This window comes from Armigeres subalbatus, chromosome 3 (assembly GCF_024139115.2).
Source record: "Armigeres subalbatus isolate Guangzhou_Male chromosome 3, GZ_Asu_2, whole genome shotgun sequence".
NCBI classification, from domain to species: Eukaryota; Metazoa; Arthropoda; class Insecta; order Diptera; family Culicidae; genus Armigeres; species Armigeres subalbatus.
In genome coordinates, this window is record NC_085141.1 from 390880742 (window position 1) to 390902113 (window position 21372).

Here is a 21372-nt window from a genome sequence, read left to right on the forward strand (position 1 = left end):
TTTTACACTCTCCCTGGAAACTAGAACTAATATGCTGACCAATGCTGGCTGCAGATCTAAAATTCGTTTGGTATGCGCAAAGATATGGCCATTTTCGTAAAATCGGTACGGGATTGGCCATACACCCTGAACAAATGTCACTCTCGCAGAACACCCGGAACCTGTTACAAATTGGCCAGAGAGTCTTACAGTCACCATAATGTATCTTCAATAAAGATCCTATATTCATCGGCTTGGGAAAACATGAATTTTGACACCCATATACGCATAGTTCCAGACGGTGCCAAAACTGGCCCCCCTGGGAGGCCCTTGGAACCTGCTATAAGAGTGGCAGTGGACACTATCATTCTGGAAATGCTTCTGTAATCATCGTCTCGCTAATCCATGAAAATAGATACCCACATTTCACATTTGCATTATTCCGATTTGTTATCATTTCATTATGTTCCCGGAACCGTTTTTACAGAAATGGCCATATCTCTGCGTAGTTTTGATGGATTCTCGATCTACAGCCACCATTAGCCGGCATATTAGTTCTAGTTTTTGGAAAAAGCATAAAACATGATGAAAGTAAACGTCACATAAAATGACAAGCAGTGGAAAAGATGCATCTTGAACATACCTTCGGAAAACCCGGAACATCTACGGTGGCCAAGGACCAATCCTAGGTTTTGCAGGGGGCAGTATACTAGAAAAGCGTCCGGTTCTGATGGTTCTGATTTTATCGAAATCGGATCATTCTACGCAAAGTTATGCTGATTTGAATTTTGACATAATTTTACCTATCTCAACCTTTTTGTCTAACCCCTGTAATTGAATTTCAGGAAACATATTCGATTGGTGGTGGCAATCGTGCCCCAACTTAACTCCGCGAGTGATAATAAAAAAAATGATGTCGGAAAATCAGTTTTCAGAACATTTTTGGCGTATATAATTTAATTTTAGAGAAAGTATTTGATTTGGTGGGTCACATGCCCCATCATGCTCCACCTTGCCCCAGTTTAATTTTTCCAGTGAGCAGTGGTCATAGATGGTGGAGTGACAGGTCGGGCAGGTAGCAGTACTCAGGTAAATTTTTCGCTTCGAAATGCAAAAGAGTTAAGGCAGATTTGTCTCGCAAGATTCAAACTATTGAGTGGTTGTGCATAGTGACTAGAGATGGGCAAAACAGCACATTGCAGTGAGCGGATCTGATCCGTTCAACTCATTGAAAAGAGTCAGCTCTTTGGATCAGCTCTTCAGTTCTTTAATGCTACATATATTAAAACATAATTGTTAATATTATTATTTTAATTATTGTTCAAAAATTTGAAAAATTTATGTCATTCATTAATTTATTCTATTTATTATTATTTATTCTATCTATTTACCTCACTTTGAAATTTCAAAAATGTTAGGCTACAGTGAGGTAATAATTTCTATTGAAAACCCGACAATTTTAAACTAATAACATTTATTACGCTTTTTCTGACCGTCTAGTTTTGAAGTCTAGTACCTAGTTCATTTTAGAGATGGGCACTTCGCTTAGGAGCTGTTCCAAAGATTCGCTTCCTTACATTGAGCTGATGAGCCATGGATCTTTTTTAAAGAAGCCCAGCTCAGCAGCTCACTTTAAATTGATGAAATCATTGTCAAACACGCGCCTATAAAAACTCCCTCGAGTACGCGCGCTGATGTATTTTTTACATCGTTAACGAAAAAACTACGCTCGCGGTACACAACACAAGCGAGCTTGTATGTGCATTCCAGTCCAGTACCGCGCACGTGCTGATCGTTTATTATTTGCACCTCAAGCACCATCAAGCCAAGCGACAGCACCATCTAGCCAAGCAACAGAAATCATTTTGCTGCAGAGAGGAATAAGAAAAACACAAGCAAAAATATTCTAGCTTGCCGTCTATTGCCCATACCCACTTGGCGCTACGAACGGACACACAAAAGATACCTAGTAGTGCGGTAGCGAACAAACCGTACCAAGCAAAAGATCCGAAGATCCGAACAACTCTCAGTTCCGCTCATGTCGTCGTCCAGCTCGAAATTGCTGTGACATGGAAGCGAGAGCTGCGCCACCAGCTCAGATCCGTGCGACACGGATCTCGATCCGGATCAGTCGCGACCGATTCTAGCGAGCGAACCGTGTGGTTCTAACGAACCGAACTGGGAGCTGTGTCTTGCATGGAGCGGATCTTTTACTTGCGACGGGTTTTCCCGCCAGCATACTGCTACATGTGCACTCGGTTTGTTTTGTTTGTGCCGTGCTCTATATTTTTTAACTCTCTTGTTTTTATTTCTCTCGCATTTCGGGAACCAATATAGGGGAACGGTTCGCCACTTCATCTCATAGCTCCTATTTCCATACCATCAAAAACAGATAAATGGAAAGAAATTTGGTTTGTTTATTATTTTTGTGATTTTTTTTCAGCAGTGAGCACGCATGTTGACAAAAAGAAGCGACAAACTTGGTGCCGTATTTCTTTGTTTAGCGATGAGATGGATATATGAACAGTGAGATTGAGATCGGAGCAGTTCCCCTAGATGAATGGGCTCGCTTGTATGAAAATGTCAACTACGCATGGTTAGAAGGGTTAGAAGCGCGCGCAAACAAGGCATTGATTTACTGGAACCAGTATGAAGAGAAAACTTATGACACGTGATATGGTTCATATACATATCAGAGACTATGGACTGAATTATTCAAATTAACGATTTGAGAAACGTTATCAACAAAATGTAACTTAGAGTTATGAATAGAAAATAATGTTGAGTTAGTTTTTGTATAGAAGTAAATGTAATGGTTCTAAATGAACTAGAGATGGGCAAAGAACAAGTTGATAACAAGCTGGGTGTATTCCAAAGAAATTTGTGAGATGCATTTAACTTCAAGCAAGAATATTACACTCATCTCATCAATCAAAGTTGAAGAATGAGCAATTTTCAAAGAAGAAGTAATTACTATGAAACAATATTATGAATATCTAGAAATTTCTTTTAGAAATAAAAAAGATTCTTGATTTTGGAAATGAAGAAACTTGTATTGCGCGAGACAGAGTTGTCCTATTATATAGCCAGCAAAAAATTGCTCTTTTATTTTTCACTTTATTTAACAAATTAATAAAACTCATTCAATGAGTGTAAATAATAGATGATTATCTAGGCTTCTTAAATGTCACTTTGATCTGTCAAAATAGTGCACGCTGCAGGCACGCGTATTGAAAATTTATCGGGGTGTATTACACGCCAGTGTGCATGATGTGCGGCGTGGACCATTTTGACAGATTGAATTGACATTTGAAAAACTCAAACATCCATTTATTAGTTGTACTCCTTAAATAAAACGGGCAGCAGGGACTATGTCCAAGGGCTTGACGATCCCTCCCCAGGCCATCTGCGAGTTGTGGGGCTTGCCTAGGATGTGGTGGGGTTTGACAGTGGGCCCTGTTAAACCTCTATAAAAGCTGCATGTATCCGTAAGTAGGCCCCCACCAAAGCGACCGTGTGCCGCTCAAAGCGCACAAGCCCAAGTCCTGGTGTTAGGTGGGACGCTAAACAGCCCTGACACGACGGCCCTCCGACGAGACGGGAGGTTTGCGCAGGCCCAATAAGCCGCCTAGAAAACCAATCATTACGAACAATATAAGAGATAATGCGACTCGATATAATCGGCAAAGACCTAGGCGACGAATACAGGATCACGATTGGAAGCTTGGAACATGGAATTGCAAGTCGCTAGGTTTCGCAGGTTGCGACAGGATGATCTACGATGAATTACATCCCCGCAACTTCGACGTCGTGGCGCTGCAGGAGATTTGCTGGACAGGACAGAAAGTGTGGAAAAGCGGGCATCGAGTGGCTACCTTCTACCAAAGCTGTGGCACCACCAACGAGCTGGGAACCGGCTTCATAGTGCTGGGTAAGATGCGCCAACGCGTGATTGGGTGGCAGCCAATCAACGCAAGGATGTGCAAGCTGAGGATTAAAGGCCGTTTCTTCAACTATAGCATCATCAACGTGCACTGCCCACACGAAGGGAGACCCGACGACGAGAAAGAAGCGTTCTACGCACAGCTGGAGCAGACATACGATGGATGCCCACTGCGGACGTTAAAATCGTCATTGGTGACATGAACGCACAGGTAGGAGGAAATGTATAGACCGGTCATCGGACCGGATAGTCTGCACACCGTATCGAATGACAACGGCCAACGATGCATAAACTTCGCAGCCTCCCGCGGAATGGTAGTCCGAAGCACCTTCTTTCCCCGCAAAAATATCCACAAGGCCACATGGAGATCACCTAACCAAGAAACGGAAAACCAAATCGACCACGTTCTAATCGACGGTAAATTCTTCTCCGACATCACGAACATCCGCACTTACCGCAGTGCGAATATTGAATCCGACCACTACCTCGTTGCAGTATGTCTGCGCTCAAAACTCTCGACGGTGTACAACACGCGTCGAAGTCGGACGCCGCGGCTTAACATTGGGCGGCTACAAGATGGTAGACTAGCCCAAGAATACGCGCAGCAGCTGGAAGTGGCACTTCCAACGGAAGAGCAGCTAGGCGCAGCGTCTCTTGAAGATGGCTGGAGAGATATTCGATCCGCCATTGGTAGCACCGCAACCGCTGCACTTGGCACGGTGCCCCCGGATCAGAGAAACGACTGGTATGACGGCGAATGTGAGCAGTTAGTGGAAGAGAAGAATGCAGCATGGGCGAGATTGCTGCAATACCGCACGAGGGCGAACGAGGCACGATATAAACAGGCGCGGAACAGACAAAACTCGATTTTCCGGAGGAAAAAGCGCCAGCAGGAAGATCGAGACCGTGAAGAAACGGAGCAACTGTACCGCGCTAATAACACACGAAAGTTCTATGAGAAGTTAAACCGTTCACGTAAGGGCCACGTGCCACAGCCTGATATGTGTAAGGACATAAACGGGAACCTTCTTACGAACGAGCGTGAGGTGATCCAAAGGTGGCGGCAGCACTACGAAGAACACCTGAATGGCGATGTGGCAGACGAAGATGGCGGTATGGTGATGGACCTGGGAGAACGCGCGCAGGACATAATTCTACCGGCTCCGGATCTCCAGGAAATCCAGGAGGAGATTGGCCGGTTGAAGAACAACAAAGCCCCTGGGGTTGACCAACTACCAGGAGAGCTATTTAAACACGGTGGTGAGGCACTGGCTAGAGCGCTGCACTGGGTCATTACCAAGATTTGGGAGGAGGAAGTTTTGCCGCAGGAGTGGATGGAAGGTGTCGTGTCCCATCTACAAAAAGGGCGATAAGCTGGATTGTAGCAACTACCGCGCAATCACATTGCTGAACGCCGCCTACAAGGTACTCTCCCAAATTTTATGCCGTCGACTAGCACCAACTGCAAGGGAGTTCGTGGGGCAGTACCAGGCGGGTTTTATGGGCGAACGCTCCACCACGGACCAGGTGTTCGCCATTCGCCAAGTACTGCAGAAATGCCGCGAATACAACGTGCCCACACATCATCTATTCATCGACTTCAAAGCCGCATATGATACAATCGATCGGGACCAGCTATGGCAGCTAATGCACGAACACGGTTTTCCGGATAAACTGACACGGTTGATCAAAGCGACGATGGATCGGGTGATGTGCGTAGTTCGAGTTTCAGGGTCATTCTCGAGTCCCTTCGAAACCCGCAGAGGGTTACGGCAAGGTGATGGTCTTTCGTGTTTGCTATTCAACATCGCTTTGGAAGGGATAATACGAAGAGCAGGGATTAACACGAGTGGTACAATTTTCAATAAGTCCGTCCAGCTATTTGGTTTCGCCGACGACATAGATATTATGGCACGTAACTTTGAGAAGATGGAGGAAGCCTACATCAGACTGAAGAGGGAAGCTAAGCGGATCGGACTAGTCATCAACACGTCGAAGACGAAGTACATGATAGGAAGAGGTTCAAGAGAAGACAATGTGAGCCACCCACCGCGAGTTTGCATCGGTGGTGACGAAATCGAGGTGGTAGAAGAATTTGTGTACTTGGGCTCACTGGTGACTGCCGAAAATGACACCAGCAGAGAAATTCGAGACGCATAGTGGCTGGAAATCGTACGTACTTTGGACTCCGCAAGACGCTCCGATCGAATAGAGTTCGCCGCCGTACCAAACTGACAATCTACAAAACGCTAATTAGACCGGTAGTCCTCTACGGACACGAGACCTGGACGATGCTCGTGGAGGACCAACGCGCACTTGGAGTTTTCGAAAGGAAAGTGCTGCGTACCATCTATGGTGGGGTGCAGATGGCGGACGGTACATATTGCACGACCTTCCTTCTGCCAAACTCGCGTATGAAGGGGGAGGGAAGAATATCAGTGTAGAAGCTAATATATCTCCACTGGAAAAAGGAAGGTGGTTTGATTTGCTCATATGCCATCGCGTGCGGAAGCATTTTCTATCGACGAGTACATACTGAGTCATATTAGAAATTTAGAGACAGTACTCGTCGATAGAAAATCCTTCCGCTTTTTTTTATTCCACTGGAAAACCCTTTTAATCCATCCGCAAAAAGGGAATTTGGCTGCGGCAGCTGTCAAAAATGTTGGTTTGAAAAAAAGGGAAACAAAATTACGAAGAAATAATAACAAAATGATAATGAAAATTATAATAAGGATGTCAACACTTTAATATTTATTCAGGTTTGTTTTGCAATTTACTATCATTGAAACAAGTTGCGTTTTCGATTTTATGGTGAAAGCTAGATAAAGAATAAGACTCTATACAACGCGCTGGCAAAATAATGTAGTTCAGCAAAATAAATTGAAATCAATTGCAATATCAACAATAAAATCAATAAAATCAATCGGCATTCGACGTTTGAAGCTTTTTCAGCAGATTTATGAGAGGTTTATTGATAGCAATAAGAGTGCCAATAAAACTGAGCAACTAGCCATGGTGATTGCTGTCATAAATCCGCTATAAGAATTAAATAAATCCAACAAGCATGGAAATTGTTACTTGGGATGGCCGTTATAAAACTAGACCAAAAATTATGTAGGTTAGGCAAACAAAGTGTCAAACTAAAAGATAGGAACGTTGGAAACACTGAAATTTTCCACATTTTGATGAAACATCTAACATTTCGGCGAGGCAAAACGCTCGAGGGGGACTTACCTTCAATGTACTACGCGTCTCCACGCACTGTCCTTACCAGAATGCTGATTCGCCGACGCATGGTGCGTTGTTGCCAAGTAGCTGCCAGCTTAAAGGCGTTTTGCCTCACGAGTTTGCCGGCAACGAAATATCGACACTTTTTTGAAATGTGAATACATTTTATCAATATGGTTGAGATTTTCTACAATTTTTTAAATGGCATCAGGTAGCTATATTGTTTAACTGTTGCATGACGTAAAAATACCCATGAAAATTGTTACAGCTGTTCATGTCTTAGAAAGCAGTCTTTGCTTAGCGCTTATACGGTAAAGCGCTTATACGAGCAAAATAGTCTGACCTTTAAGTGGTCTTGTTGTGTAGGGGTTATCACGCCTATCTAGAGAGTAGGAGGTTGAGGGTTCGAGTCCCTCCAAGACACGTGGATTCTTTTTCGCAAATTTCATATCAATTTGTCCATTTCGAAACATATGCTGTGCATATGCACAGCCAAGATATTTAACAAAAAAATGGTTTTCGTACGGCCGAGTTGCCAAATAATATGCAATTAAGTTTTGAAGTGTTTAAATTCCTTTAAAAGTTCATAATCAATCGTTCCAATTAACAGAATATCTTTTGAAATTCTATTCAATGTCTAATCCATTTGATATTCACAAGTTCCTATTAACCTTGATACACATATCTGAATTAAAAAAAGCTGTATCAGAACTAATCTGGAGGTAATGAGCTCAATTCCAGGCCTAATCGAGGGGATTTTTCTGGATAGGATTTTTTTAATCCTTTATCCTAGGCGTTGTGCTCGCCAATCACTTAAAATTCAAGCACAGATATCGAAAGCATAAAAAATATTAAGTGGAACATACCATATACAGACCGGGAATCGAACCCTAGCCAGCCCAGTTAGTTATATTGAAAATAGAATGAAATCCGTCAGCATAATCCTGTTTTTCTCCTGCTCATATTCCCGACAGAAACTCAATACACACACCAAAGTTCTTACTTCTTGTCCTTAGTTACATCCATGCAAGGCCTTGTATATCGCTGGAAATAAATAATCCTCACTTCAATAAAGACCCGTGCCTTACCTGATCGAATATTGTTTCCACTTCTTATATGGTCTCTATTATAACGCCCTAAATCAACTTCACCGACACACAATCAACAAAAAAGCCCTTCAGCGGAAAACTGGCTCCCTAATCGCTGCCACTAATCACTCACTCAGGTTCGGTCACTTCAACTATTATGTCTGACTGGCGACCACCCACTCGGTCACTCATTTCACCCCTTCTTCGCCCGCTTTGCCATGAAAAGAGGTGAATTGAAGCACTTATAGCTACCGGGCGGTGGAGGAGAACATTCTCAACAACCCGAATGGCGCTGTCCGCTACCAATCCGTGCACCGACCGGTCGGATCGCATCGTCGTCGTTAGTTCGCCTCTAAGTGGTCGTCCTGGGACACTCTCGGTGCTCTCACTCAATCATTTCACAACCAATTGAACCGTGTTAGCAGAAGTGCTCGCAGGCAAAACATGCTGCCGGACAGTGCAGTGGCGGCCGGTGGCATCAACAACCGAGACGACATGGGCCGGTGCTGCTGTCTGCGGAATGCGGAATAGACATAAATTTCATGTCCATCATCCTGAGAATTGGTTCGTTGGCTGTGGAACCCCGGTCGGTTGACTGTAGCTAATCGTCTGAAAAGTTAACTTCCCGCCAACGAGCGGCGATGAGGAGCGTCATGACAACGACGACGCCACAGGAACCGGACGGACTTTCTGGACGCGTCGTGGGACCCATAAAACAAAATAGCGATGACAAATTGTAGCAATTATTTCCACCATAAATCAGCCGTGAATAAACTCTGGAAAGCTGAACACACACATTCCCGGCTTGAGTTGTGGCAGATTGTAGTCGGTTGCCACTGCGCTCTGCCCCCGAGCTAAATCTGACAGTTTGGTTTCGATTGGTTTCCGTGGGATTGACAGTGCAGTGCACTAATGCCCATTAAAATGAAGTAATTGCTTCTGATAGGATTGGGCATTCGTGATAGAGACCAATCTATTGCTGGACCCACCTTCAACTTGAGCTTCCGCTTAGTATATATTAGTTTATATTAATATATGTACGAAGAATTTATTTTCTCGTAAGGACAATTTATAAATCACAGACATTTTTCATTAATTTCGAACTCCTGCCCTCTTGTATAAATTTCCATTGATAGCAAATAAGCGCTTTCGTTATTCGTCATCGAAACGAAAGAAAATATCGTCGGCAACATAATTAAGCTGCACCATTTTGTGCAGCAGCCCTTTTTGAATAAATCCAAGTTGAAGTAGCATTAGCATTGTTGAGGTGTACTTGATTATGAGACATGAATCTTATAATTATTACTTTGACAATTTTCGATTAATATTTTGTTTTATTTGTTTTTTGTTACAGGATCGTCATATTCGAGCCGGGAGCAACGGTGATCCAATAATCGATCCCTCTCAAGACTACACTCTGCATGCTATGTATCAAAATCAGACTCATACAGTGATGAGATTCAAACGAAACCTGGATACCTGTGATAACAAGGATGATTTCCCAATTACGGTAAGATGTTGGACTAATCTTATTTCGAACCAGTTCAGTTCCAGTGCTGAAATATTTTGACTTCTATGTATGTAGCGGTTGATTTTTTTACCCAGGTTTACTCAGTTGATTTGACACCTCACACCTATTTTCCTCACTATAGCCATTATTATTACATAACTCTGTTTAAGCACACTGATGTTCTAGACTGTATAAAATGAAATATCAGACAATTATATTTTCACAAAGCATCTTAAAACAAGATAAGGTCGAGTTCTTGCGAAAATGTGGCATCGTGAATAGGAGAAGATTAAGAACAGTTTCTACAAATTTCTTAGTTAAGCTTAATACCCAAATTGTACGAAACAAATGCATTAGAAATTTCGTGATACGATCTGATCCTGAGAAACGAGCCAATTCAAAGTCCGAACAAAATGTAGGTGGTGTTACCGAACTAATACAGAAATCCAGTCGCCTCAAATTCGGTTATTTCCCACACCTTTGAAAGCAGCTTTTTCCACCCCACGGGAATAAACAAGAAAATCCCCTTTGTTGAATTCTTCGAGGCATCCTCAACGAGGACATTGTATTTCCTTGATTTAATTGAGATAAGACTCTCCCCTATCTGCAATTCGGATCAAGGTGGAATATTTGAGCAAATACCGCACTTTGCCACCTCCATCTCCTGCTCTGATAATCCAGTTTTCTAATTGGAAATTGAATTATGGAAAACGATGGCGAACGAATGCTGAAACCACTTCTCTTTTATATTTTTTTTTCCTCAATCACAATTTTGCTCTCCACACAAATCCCGGGTTCGAGTGCAAACAAGTGACGATGGCGTTCGACGAAACGCTGTCGAGCAATTTATTAAATTTGAATACAAATTGAAATTAACTTCGTACGAGTGTGTGGAGCCGCACATTAATACAGCCGTTCAGCAAATCCGAGAACAATCGGTGTCGGGAGAAACGATTCGTTGTTGCGTCACGACACGACACGATTTCTGGGTAGGGTAATGTGATATTAAAAGTTTAAACGAGCACATTTTTACGGAAATAAAACATTGAAACTGGTGTGTTGCGTAATCGTGCAAAGCGGACAAACGACGACAGTTGTGCGGCAGGTGAACTTATAAGGAATATAGAACAACATTTTCGCCTGCAATATGAAAAGTTTGATTATATATCTAAGTCTGCAATATTTCAGATGAATATGCACAGCGGCTTTCCTTAGCCGTGCGGTAAGACGCGCGCTACAAAGCAAGACCATGCTGAGGGTGGCTGGATTCGATTCCCGGTGCCAGTCTAGGCAATTTTCGGTTTGGAAATTGTCTCGACTTCCCTGGGCATAAAAGTATCATCGTGCTTGCCTCATGATACGAATGCAAAAATGGTAACCTGGCTTAGAAACCTCGCAGTTAATAACTGTGGAAGTGCTTAATGAACACTAAGCTGCGAGGCGGCTCTGTCCCAGTGTGGGGATGTAATGTCAATAAGAAGAAGAAGATACACAGCAAAAATTATTGTGAATTCAATGGAGAGAGGATTTTAAAACATCAGTTCCGTTAATCAGTCACAGATCTGTCCTTGCTAGGAATTTATCCATCATCAGCCATTAACTCTTAAGAGGAAGGGTCCATTTGGCCGTAACTGGCTAAGTAACTCTTTAGAATGAAGGTTCTCTTGTAGAATTCTATTCGGCTAAATAGAACGTTTGACCGAAGCTGCTGTTAGGTTGGTCGAATAAGACGTTGGCCGAACAAGACGTTGTCCGAACAAGACAAAAAAGTCAATTAGCCGAACATATTTTCAGGTCGAACGGGTCATATGGCCGAAATGTATTTTGGCTGAAAAGGTCATTGGCCAAAAATTCTGTTTGGCAAAATGGTCGTTTGGCAGAAAGAGCCTTTTGGTTAAACAAGTCATTTGACCGAATGAGTCATACGACCGTTTGCCGAAATGTTTACCAGCCGAACACATTATATGGCCAAGAAAAACATTCGACCAATCAGATCGTTGGACAGAATTTCGGCAAATGGCATTCTCAGCCGCATGACCAATTCGGTCAAATGGTTCTTCTTGACAAACGGCAATATCGCCCATACGGCATTTTCGACCAAGTGATTTTTGGCCTTTGGGCTAAAAACTGGTGAGTTAACATCTGGATTGGAGCGTCCAATATAGCTCTGGTCCTCACAATTTCCAATTCTCACGCTTCCACGGGTTTGCTGATGATAATCAACCCTGTGGGTTGCATACTTTATATCTGGAAGTGTAGCCTGGGCATCATGGTCCTTCAACTTCAGCTAGAGTGAGTGGATACTACCTTCGTGTGACCTGCCCAGGTTGTGGTGATGTTTGACAGTGGCACTTTTTCAAATTCTATAAAAAAAATACTGCATGTATCCACAATCAGGCCCTAACGAAGCGACCGAGGACCGCGCTAAGCGCACTAGCCCAGTCCTGGAGAGGGAGGGGGACTTTAGGTAAACAAACATGCATGAGCAATTATCCCTTCAAAAACAGCGTCTGTGGCGGACAACAAAACAAGAAATGCGGTGTCACATCAGTTGTTCCTAAAATGGAAGCCCTATCACGTGGTTTTGTTCTGCAGCCCTGGTTAGGCGGCATACAAAAACAGACAATCTACCTAGTTTCCCTCTTTGCTCGAGAGCTGCATTGCCGCTAACCGCAAGTCGAGCACATCTGAATTTTTGGCAGTTTTGTGTAATTATCATTTTTCACTTTATTTTCACATGTACTATGTGTTAGGCTATTCTATGCGAGATGTTTGTTTTAAAAAAGTGGAAAAAAAATACCAAGTCAAATTGTCCCATATGGAAAAGTAACCGCAAGTCAGTCGCATCGAGTAAAAGTATATTCCCTTTGTAAAATGTCATACATATTGTTCATATTTTTTCAATACAAAGTACCGTCATATGGGGGAAAATGATCATTGAGGCGAAGATGATCACTTGATTTGTCAGTGAAAAGTGCCTAATTTTATTATGAAACGGTAGTCAACAATATTATCCGTTCAAGTAATGTTACCGCTAGGTAAAAAATCCGAGTTTTTCGATTATAATCATGAAAATGTATTTCGTGGAAGAAAGAGAGAGATAGTCTTAAATGACGCTATTTTCGTTTCAAATATTGACTTCGTAGACTTCTTTACGTCGTAAATTCAACATTCATACAAATAGCCTAGCGTATTTTGACGGCTAGGTCATAACGATTTTAGTAGAGCTGTCTTGATCAACTTCACCTCAAACCAGATAATTAAAAAAATGTGTGATCATTTAATTTATTTTAATAAATGCGAACGCATTTCAGAAAACTAAAGTTGTTGATTATTGCAACGTATAGCAGTACATGTTTTGAAAATATTTTTTTCGATTTAAAATGTAAACACCCATTGTTATTGCATGTTTTGTCAGAAAAATGATCATCTTCCCCCCAGTTGACGGTATCCATCGTTTCACTGTTGCCTCAGTAATTTCCAATATAACGTGTTGAAACTTGCACGCTACATATAGCAAAAGTTCTTTTGAATATGTTTAGTGGTGAGCCAGCCAAGAGCTGAAAACCTCTTTAATAAAGACGATAATAATAATGTTTTGGGTTATGATAATAAAGATTTTTTAAGGTGATGTTTACTTCTTATTTTACTTAATAAACAACAATCCTACTATTAGGGGGGTCCCGTAGCGTAGTTGGCTACACGTTCGCCTTATAAGCGGACGGTCATGGGTTCGATTCCCAGCCCCTCCACCAAGCCCTTGTCAGTCGCCTGAGGTGCAGCCCAAACGGTTGCGTTTTGGGGTGCGCGTCTTACCGACACGGCTGCCCGATGACGACTGACAAATTGTTCTTCTCGGAGGCATTCCTCCAACGTACCCGGATAAACGGCAACCAAACAATGCAACGAGCAATTGGATACACGAAATGGACAAAAGGACACAATGGACTCACGACGAGATGGACCCGGCAAAGATAACAACAACGAATGTCTAAAAATAGATTCTGTAGAATCCACACAGCAGAATACCACAGTAGATCCACGGCACAGTAGCGGTTAAGAAACACAGAGTGCCTACCAAATAAAGAAATGAATAAAAAAAAAAAAATCCTACTATTGCGGAATCATTCTAATTTCTCACCCAGATAATAAGTTGGATGTCAAACTGATTTACTTCAGGGCTTTGATATATTTACGGGTTGTTTGTTACCACTTATAGCCTATTCAGATTACGCCATTAATGACATAATAATTGGCGTTTCAGGGTAAATACGCTTTATGATGTCATTATTTACGTAATATTCCATACATTTTGCGCTGTCAAAAGATACCCGCTAAAAAGAGTCATGAAGAATTTATTACGAACAATTATTACGAGAGAGCTTTCGTTCTAACTGGGATGCAGGGAGAAATTTAACAAAACAAAACTGACAAGCGTCACGCTCTCTTTGCCAGAGAGAAAATTCTCTCTGTTTTCATTTCGTTTCGTAGTTGACAGTCATGCTCTTTCTGTCGCAGCAGGGTCGAATGCATGTTAGATGGAAATTTTTTGAGCGCTGAAGAATAACTCGGATTGTGATGGTTTTGTGGAAAGCATTTTATATGATGAAACATAATGATAATTATTTATTCTCCACTTATTCAACATGAATTGTTTAAAAAACAGAAGCTCTCTAGAACAAATCGAACAAATTTTCAAAGTTCAAGGACCAATGCGGAAGACAATTTAAAACGTAAGAATGGTTGTAAAACAAATATATTTGATGAATAAACATGATTTCATAAATTGTTTCAATTCTGCTCTTTGAATGGCTTAATATACTTTGAATTTCAACATTTTTCACCTGGGACAACTGTACGATTTGAATGGGATGTATATATAAAGTAGAATAACCTTAAATAAAACATGGATTGGTAATGCATTAATTCATCCAAAATCCAGTTTAAATTATATCACATTCACACGATTCGATTTTGTTAGAAGCTGTATCATTGATTGACGAGTAGAACGCAATGGTTCAGTTTCCATTTTTGAAAAAAAAAACCCAGATTAATCCACCTAGCGGTGATGGCGCCTTTCTCGCGCAAAAAGGTAATAAATGTAGCCTTTACGCTTACACCTCGATGATGTACAAGAAAGGCAAAACAGTTACACCGTCTAATGTTATGATAAAAATTTACACTAGTAGACGACAGATGGCGCTACCAAAAGTTTATCGAATTTCCTATGTTCGAATTTTGACTTTCGGACAACTTCATAGTACTATGAAACTGAACGAAGAGCATACCTACGCCTAAATGCGTGCAACACGAGCATCTTTATAGTACGATGAAACTCTTAATGGGAGAAATATTCATAGATGCAAGGCATTTTTCATAACACATTATTGTTCTATGTGACTATGTCTCATCACTATTTTAATATTATCTATTTTTTGCAATTTTCAATTATTATGAAATTCAATAGTGATCAACAGCGTTTTAGTCTCTGTCGGATGCAACTTGTTGCAAGAAAATCGGTTAAGAGTTTCTATGTGAAAATTTGGCTAATGTTTTTTTATGGCATTTTGTGCACACACACGCACACACATACACACACACACACGCACACACGGACAGACAGACATTTGTTCAGCTCATCGAGCTGAGTCGAATGGTATATAACACTATGGGTCTCCGGGACTTCTATCAAAAGTTCGAATTTGGAGTGAAATGATAGCCTTTCGGTACAACTTAGTTGTACGAGAAAGGCAAAAATTAATTGCTGAGTTGCCCTTCATACATGGAGATACTGGTGGAAATACATTTTAGTTCGATAATATTTCTTGAAAATTGGTCCAATCGTCCTTTTTTTATTTATTTGTGAGAATTCCCAAAAGTATCTAAATTTTTCTATCAAATCTCCGTTCGATCATAGTACAGAATCAAAATACTTTTTAAACTTAAACATAAATTGAGGAATAGTCTGATTCCCCGAAGAACGGCGCACCCAACTAATGAATGTAGCTTCGCTCATTATCCTTAATGAGAGCTTCAAATATTCTTCGAAAATCCCTTTTCATATATTTTTTTAATATTTTTTTAGTAGAAACTTTGTTCAGAAAAAAATGTTCGATTGTCGCCACACAAATGCTTGATTTCGCAAATTAAATTTTAAAACTCTCCTTGAATTCAACCCTGTATTAGCGTGCAAATGAGGAAACTTGGAAACGTAACGATATATTATCTTGCTGCAGTCTGAACACCTCGTAATAATTGGATACCCTCTCACTTAACAAAGTCATAAATAGCCCAATCTGAATAGGCTATTACCCAATAAAATTAAATGATGAGAATAAGGCGCAATCATCTTATTTCCGAATGTTATTCATATGAGTCGCGATGATATACTTCAAAATCGCAAACGAGTTTGCTTGGTGAGCGCCATTTGAAATCTGAGAATGATTTTATCAACAGATTAATCAGCTAATAGAATCATTCACAATAAAATTACTAATATATGTATTCTCAGCAGTGTTTACCTATTCCCAATGACTGCAAATGAAAGTCATGCTTACAGACGCAACCACGTGCCAAAACATGAGTGGGACAAAGTGACAAGTAGCGGAAATTACGTAGCGGGATTCCTAAGAAGCAAGAGACACGTCCTGAAGACTATTATCATGAATCAGAGAAAATCAAACCTGCTAAGAATTACTTAGAAATCTTATGACCGTTCAAAAATGCTCTAAAGTTCAGGGTCTTATTTCGGACAAGATATGTGGACTTAGGGATGATTTTGGTTTTACAATGTACTTCCAACATTTTATCTAAACTTGCTAGAATTTATAACTAAGACTTTTTATAAACTTGTGATTAATCAATTAATCATTAATTGTGGAAAAGTTTTCGTTCATAAGTGTGTAGCGTATCAGTTTTCCTTCATTTTTAAGCGGGAAATTAAACACTTTCATATTGTTGCAGGAAGAAAGTTTTGATATACTACATTGCCGACATTATAATTATGCCTATAACAGACTACCATCACGATATCACGAAAATCTGCGATGTGGGCTTTCTAAGAACCCAAGAGTTTCAAAATGTTCAGATTGCATGCTTAACCGTGTTTGACGTAAGAGCATTATTTTTTTTTTTACAAATTTAAGCTTTGCTCGACGGAATGTGACTGACTTGCGGGTATTTTCCTCATTGAGATGAAAAGTAATCGGAAGTCAGTCACATTGCGATTTTCAACACGGCAAGTGAGTTTTTCACTTTATAGCCACTATGATCCATTAAATATTCAAACAATCTTTGGTCTGTGACGTTTAGAGCTTGTCAAATTTACTAATACACGATTTTTGACGAGAAAAATTACAAAAATTTTGCAAGCAGTTTTCTCATTTGCACGTTTTTGCAGATGTGCTCGAGTTGCAGTTAGCGGCAGTGCAGTAGGTGAAGATGGGTGTCGATGGCACGATAAACCCGATGATGTGAAGAAGGAGTTCTATGAGTGTCTAAACAAGACCTACGCAGAATGCCGATAACACGACGTGAATCTCATAATCGGTGACGCAAACACACAGGTCGAAAGGGAAGTATTCTTCCACATTGAAGACATTGAAAAGCAAAGCTTACAGTTTTTTCGTATAATTTTACGTTTATTTTAATGCACATATTTGGAGCATGCAAATAAACGCAAACATTATTCAAACATTAAGTTTACACGGATTAAAAATGTAGTCATGTGGAATTACTGAAGCTTGTAATTTTACACGATGGTGTAATTTTCCATTTCTCTGACGATTTTTTTTTTTATTGGTTTTACAGTTCTTTCTCAAATGAAAATGTTCTTCGAAGAAGAAATCTCCCTTTTGGTAACAAGCTGATAAACGATTGAGTGAACCAAATTATTTAAACCTGTGTTATTATTTTGCCCTTTTTTTTGAAAATTTCCTTGATGAAAAAAAAAGAATTACAAATAACCGTCGGTGCAATCAAATTCTAATTTAATTGAACGTTAATGGGAATTGTGCAAGTATGGTAATTGTCCGATTTTGGACCCCTAGAGGAAGTGAAAATTTACTTATATCCATCAAAATACACCTTTGATACCAGCGAAAATCACACCATTTCATGAAAGGTAGACTTATAAGGGAGCGTCCACAAATTACGTAACGCTTATAGGGGGAGGGGGGTTGAGCAAAGTGTGACGATCCATACAAATTAATTAGATGTTTCATACAAGAAGTGTGACATAGGAAGAGGGGGGGGGGGGTGTTGAAAATGCCCAATTTTTGCGTTACGTAATTAATGGATCTTCAAACTGAAATAAACATTTGGAATGAACATCAGTTGTTGATAAAGTTTAGAAAATTTCAACTTTCTGGAATGAAAATGTTCTACGTTTAGGACAGTGCAACATATTTTAGACCTTCAAATATACACATTTTGGACACCCCAAATTAAGTCAAATCAAAGTTGAGTTCTGTACTTACGCTGGTCTATTGAGCCAGCGCAAAGTCTCATCTTTCGATTTGCATTCTTCAATGAGAAGGAACTAGCGTTTAAAAGGGTCTTGGAAAAAAATCAAAAACGAATAAAAAGTGTTTTCAATGGTGGTGGCAATGCATATTAATTGGTGCAAAAACATGAAAAAATAATTTAATCTAGATCCCTTAAGTGTTTTTTTGACCTTTCTGATGTTATTTTTTTCAATATATTTTATGATGCACGAGAAAAACATCATCGCCGCTAGGTGGATTAATCTGGGTTGCATTTTTTTTTTTTTCAAATAGTTAGTGATGAGCTTGTTTTGCTCAATAGCAACTTCGCCAAAAGCAATAACTACGTTTTGAATCGCACATTTCGTCACATGATTATTAAAAAGAAGCTGGAAAAATAGTTTATCGAAGATGGTATGAGACTTCCACTGTTTTCGGTAAAGTCCAAATGTGAAAATTGTTGTACAGTATCTCCACCGCTTGCTGGGGCACATGAATCCAGATGCTATCGATTTAACACTCGAACAGCGAAAAATTTGGAGAGATGTGAGAAAGTGTCGCTGACGCAGATGCGACACTAAAGCTTTGCGCGGCTATCCACACTCCTGAATTGCACATTCAAAACTCGCGCAATTTTCAACCAAATTCATATTTCAATCGATTTATTAATACAGCAATTTTAAAAATTTACTTAATTTTCAATCAAAAATGGGAGCCTTGAAGAGGGCATACAACGTATAAACATATAAAAGCTTATAGCTTCTTACCACAACGGATTATGAACAAAAGAATACTTTGATGGTTCAAGTTTCTGTAGCCAATTTCACTTATGTCGAATTCGTTTTTAAAAAGTTTCAACCTAGGTTGGAATTAAAGACCAAACTGTTCGTTCATTCATTTAAAATGCGCGTCGAAATCAGTTTTTCTGGAATTTTGTATGTAGTATTAAATGAAGTTAAATCGGTACTGTTGTCTAGATGAAGTATAAAAATGTCTTTGGAAAATTGTTTGGGAAGTTATCCAGAAGTTCATTCAGGATTTTCATCACAGCTTGTGTCCTAAATTAGATCGGTGGATGGAATTAGTTGGGGAAATCTCCATGAAACTTACGTACTTATGGATCGTGTACACCTCCGGTGGTGCAAAGGGCCGACCTGAAAAATCTCCATCCTGAGCGTTGCCCGGCTATCGCTTTAACCTGTTGCCAGGTTAGATTTCGGTCGACTTCTTTTATTTCTTTATTGAGGCTTCGCCGCCATGAGCGTCTGAGTTTGCGATGTCCCGCTGGATTCCAGTCTTATGCTTGTTTACAGATTTCGTTTCCGCCCCTACGTAGAGTGTGGCCGACCCAGCCCCACTTCCGATCCCGAATTTCTGTTGTTTTCCGCCTCTGGTGACAACGACGATGGAGATCGTTGTTTGAGATTCAGTTGTGAGGCCACCATGCCCGAATCATATTACGCAGGCATCTGTTAATGAACACCTGCAGCCGTTGAGTGTTCTCCACTGATACACACCATGTTTCGCCAGCGTATAACAGCACAGATTTCACGTTAGAGTTGAAAATTCCATGAAACCCGTACAGGAAATCCGATAAGAATTGTCAAAAAAGTATATGCGAGGAATACCGAATAGATAATATCTTATATCTTAATTTGGAATTTTTTAATGAATTCCATATATATTTCTGCCAGTAATCCCTTAGGGTATATGATCCTTAAGAATCCTTAAAAAAAACCTTCATGCGCTCTTTCAGGTTTTTTTTCGGGAATCTTTCAGTTATGCTTTCTGGAATACTTGTATGCATTCCATGGCGATATCTTCCAGGAATTCCTCAGTGACATCTTTCTGGCATATTTTTTTCAAGAAATTACTTCGTGGTGAAATCTTTTGGTAATTTTTCTAGGAATATTTTGAGCAGTTAAAGTTGCTCCAAGAGTTCATATGGAAATTCCTGCAAGAATTCTTCCAGACAACCCCGCTGGAATACTTTCTTAAACTCCTTCAGGAATTCCTCCTTAATTTCCTCCAAGCATTCCTTTGGATTTCCTTTAGGAATTCCTCCGGAAGATCCATCAGAAATCCCACCGGAAGATCCTTTAGGAATTCCTCCAGATGATCTTTCAGGAATCCCTCCGGAAGCTCTTCCAGGAATCGCTCCGGAAGTTCTTTCAGAAATTCTTCCGATAGATGATTCAAGAATTCTTTAATAAATTAGTCCGATAGATCTTTCAGGAATTCTTCCGGGAGTTCCTCCAAAAATTTCTCCGAAAGTTCCTCCATGGATTCCTCCGAAAGTTCCTCCAGGGATTCCTCCGGAAGTTCCTCCAGGGATTCCTCCAGAAGTTCCTCCAGGAATTCCTGCGAAAGTTCCTCCAGGAATTCATGCGAAAGGTCCTCCAGGGATTCCTCCGGAAGTTCCTAATCGATTCAGTAGTTATGATTCTACGAGCGTCAGCCCACGACCCATAACTACATGAAAAGACTTCAGGAACATCCAAAGATGCTATATCGACACATCCAGGGAAGTGTGTATCAAACAGGTGCTCTAATGCTTCCTCGTCAGAAAAAGTGTAGTCGCCATTTGGCTTGCGAATTTCGCCAACTTGGAAATCCTTGGATCTCGCAAGAATTTTATTTAACTTACTGATTTCACTCAAATTGGAAACATTTGCACAAAGGTTTTTCCAGCCGGATCGCTCAGCAGATCGTAGAGCCTTCTTGTAAGCTTTCCGAGCCAGCCAACGTGGCGTGAATGGCGTCTGTTCCAACTCTTTCTACACTGATTCCTGTGCTTAGCCAAATCGGAATACCATCACTGGGTTCCTCTTGGGGCGGAATTCCTCCACGGAGAGAACGCAAAGGGCAAGCTTTTTCGAAAGCTTCCACGATGTGCAACGTTGTAGTATCAACTGCATCATCCAAGATGGTAGAAGATTCTATAGAAAATAGATATCCATGAGATTTAGTAGAGAGCAATTCTGTGTAAAGATCCCAGTTGGTTGAAAGAGGATTTCTAAAACGCAAGCTCTGCGAAGTAACATTCAAATGATCAAAGTAGATGTAGCGTTGGTCAGATATAGAATCCTCATCTGACACATGCCAATTCGTCAACTCCTGACTGATTCTATTGGAGCA

At 40.6% G+C, this 21372-nt stretch overlaps 1 protein-coding gene across 1 annotated transcript in view; it reads left to right on the forward strand.

Annotated features, from left to right (window-relative positions):
* LOC134226775 (MOXD1 homolog 2-like) overlaps positions 1 to 21372 on the forward strand; it is a 387300-nt gene that overhangs the window by 217292 nt on the left and 148636 nt on the right. The window contains exon 3 of the mRNA XM_062707752.1: positions 9596 to 9751. Within this exon, the coding sequence (XP_062563736.1) occupies positions 9596 to 9751 (156 nt within the window). The remainder of the gene's footprint in view (positions 1 to 9595; positions 9752 to 21372) is intronic.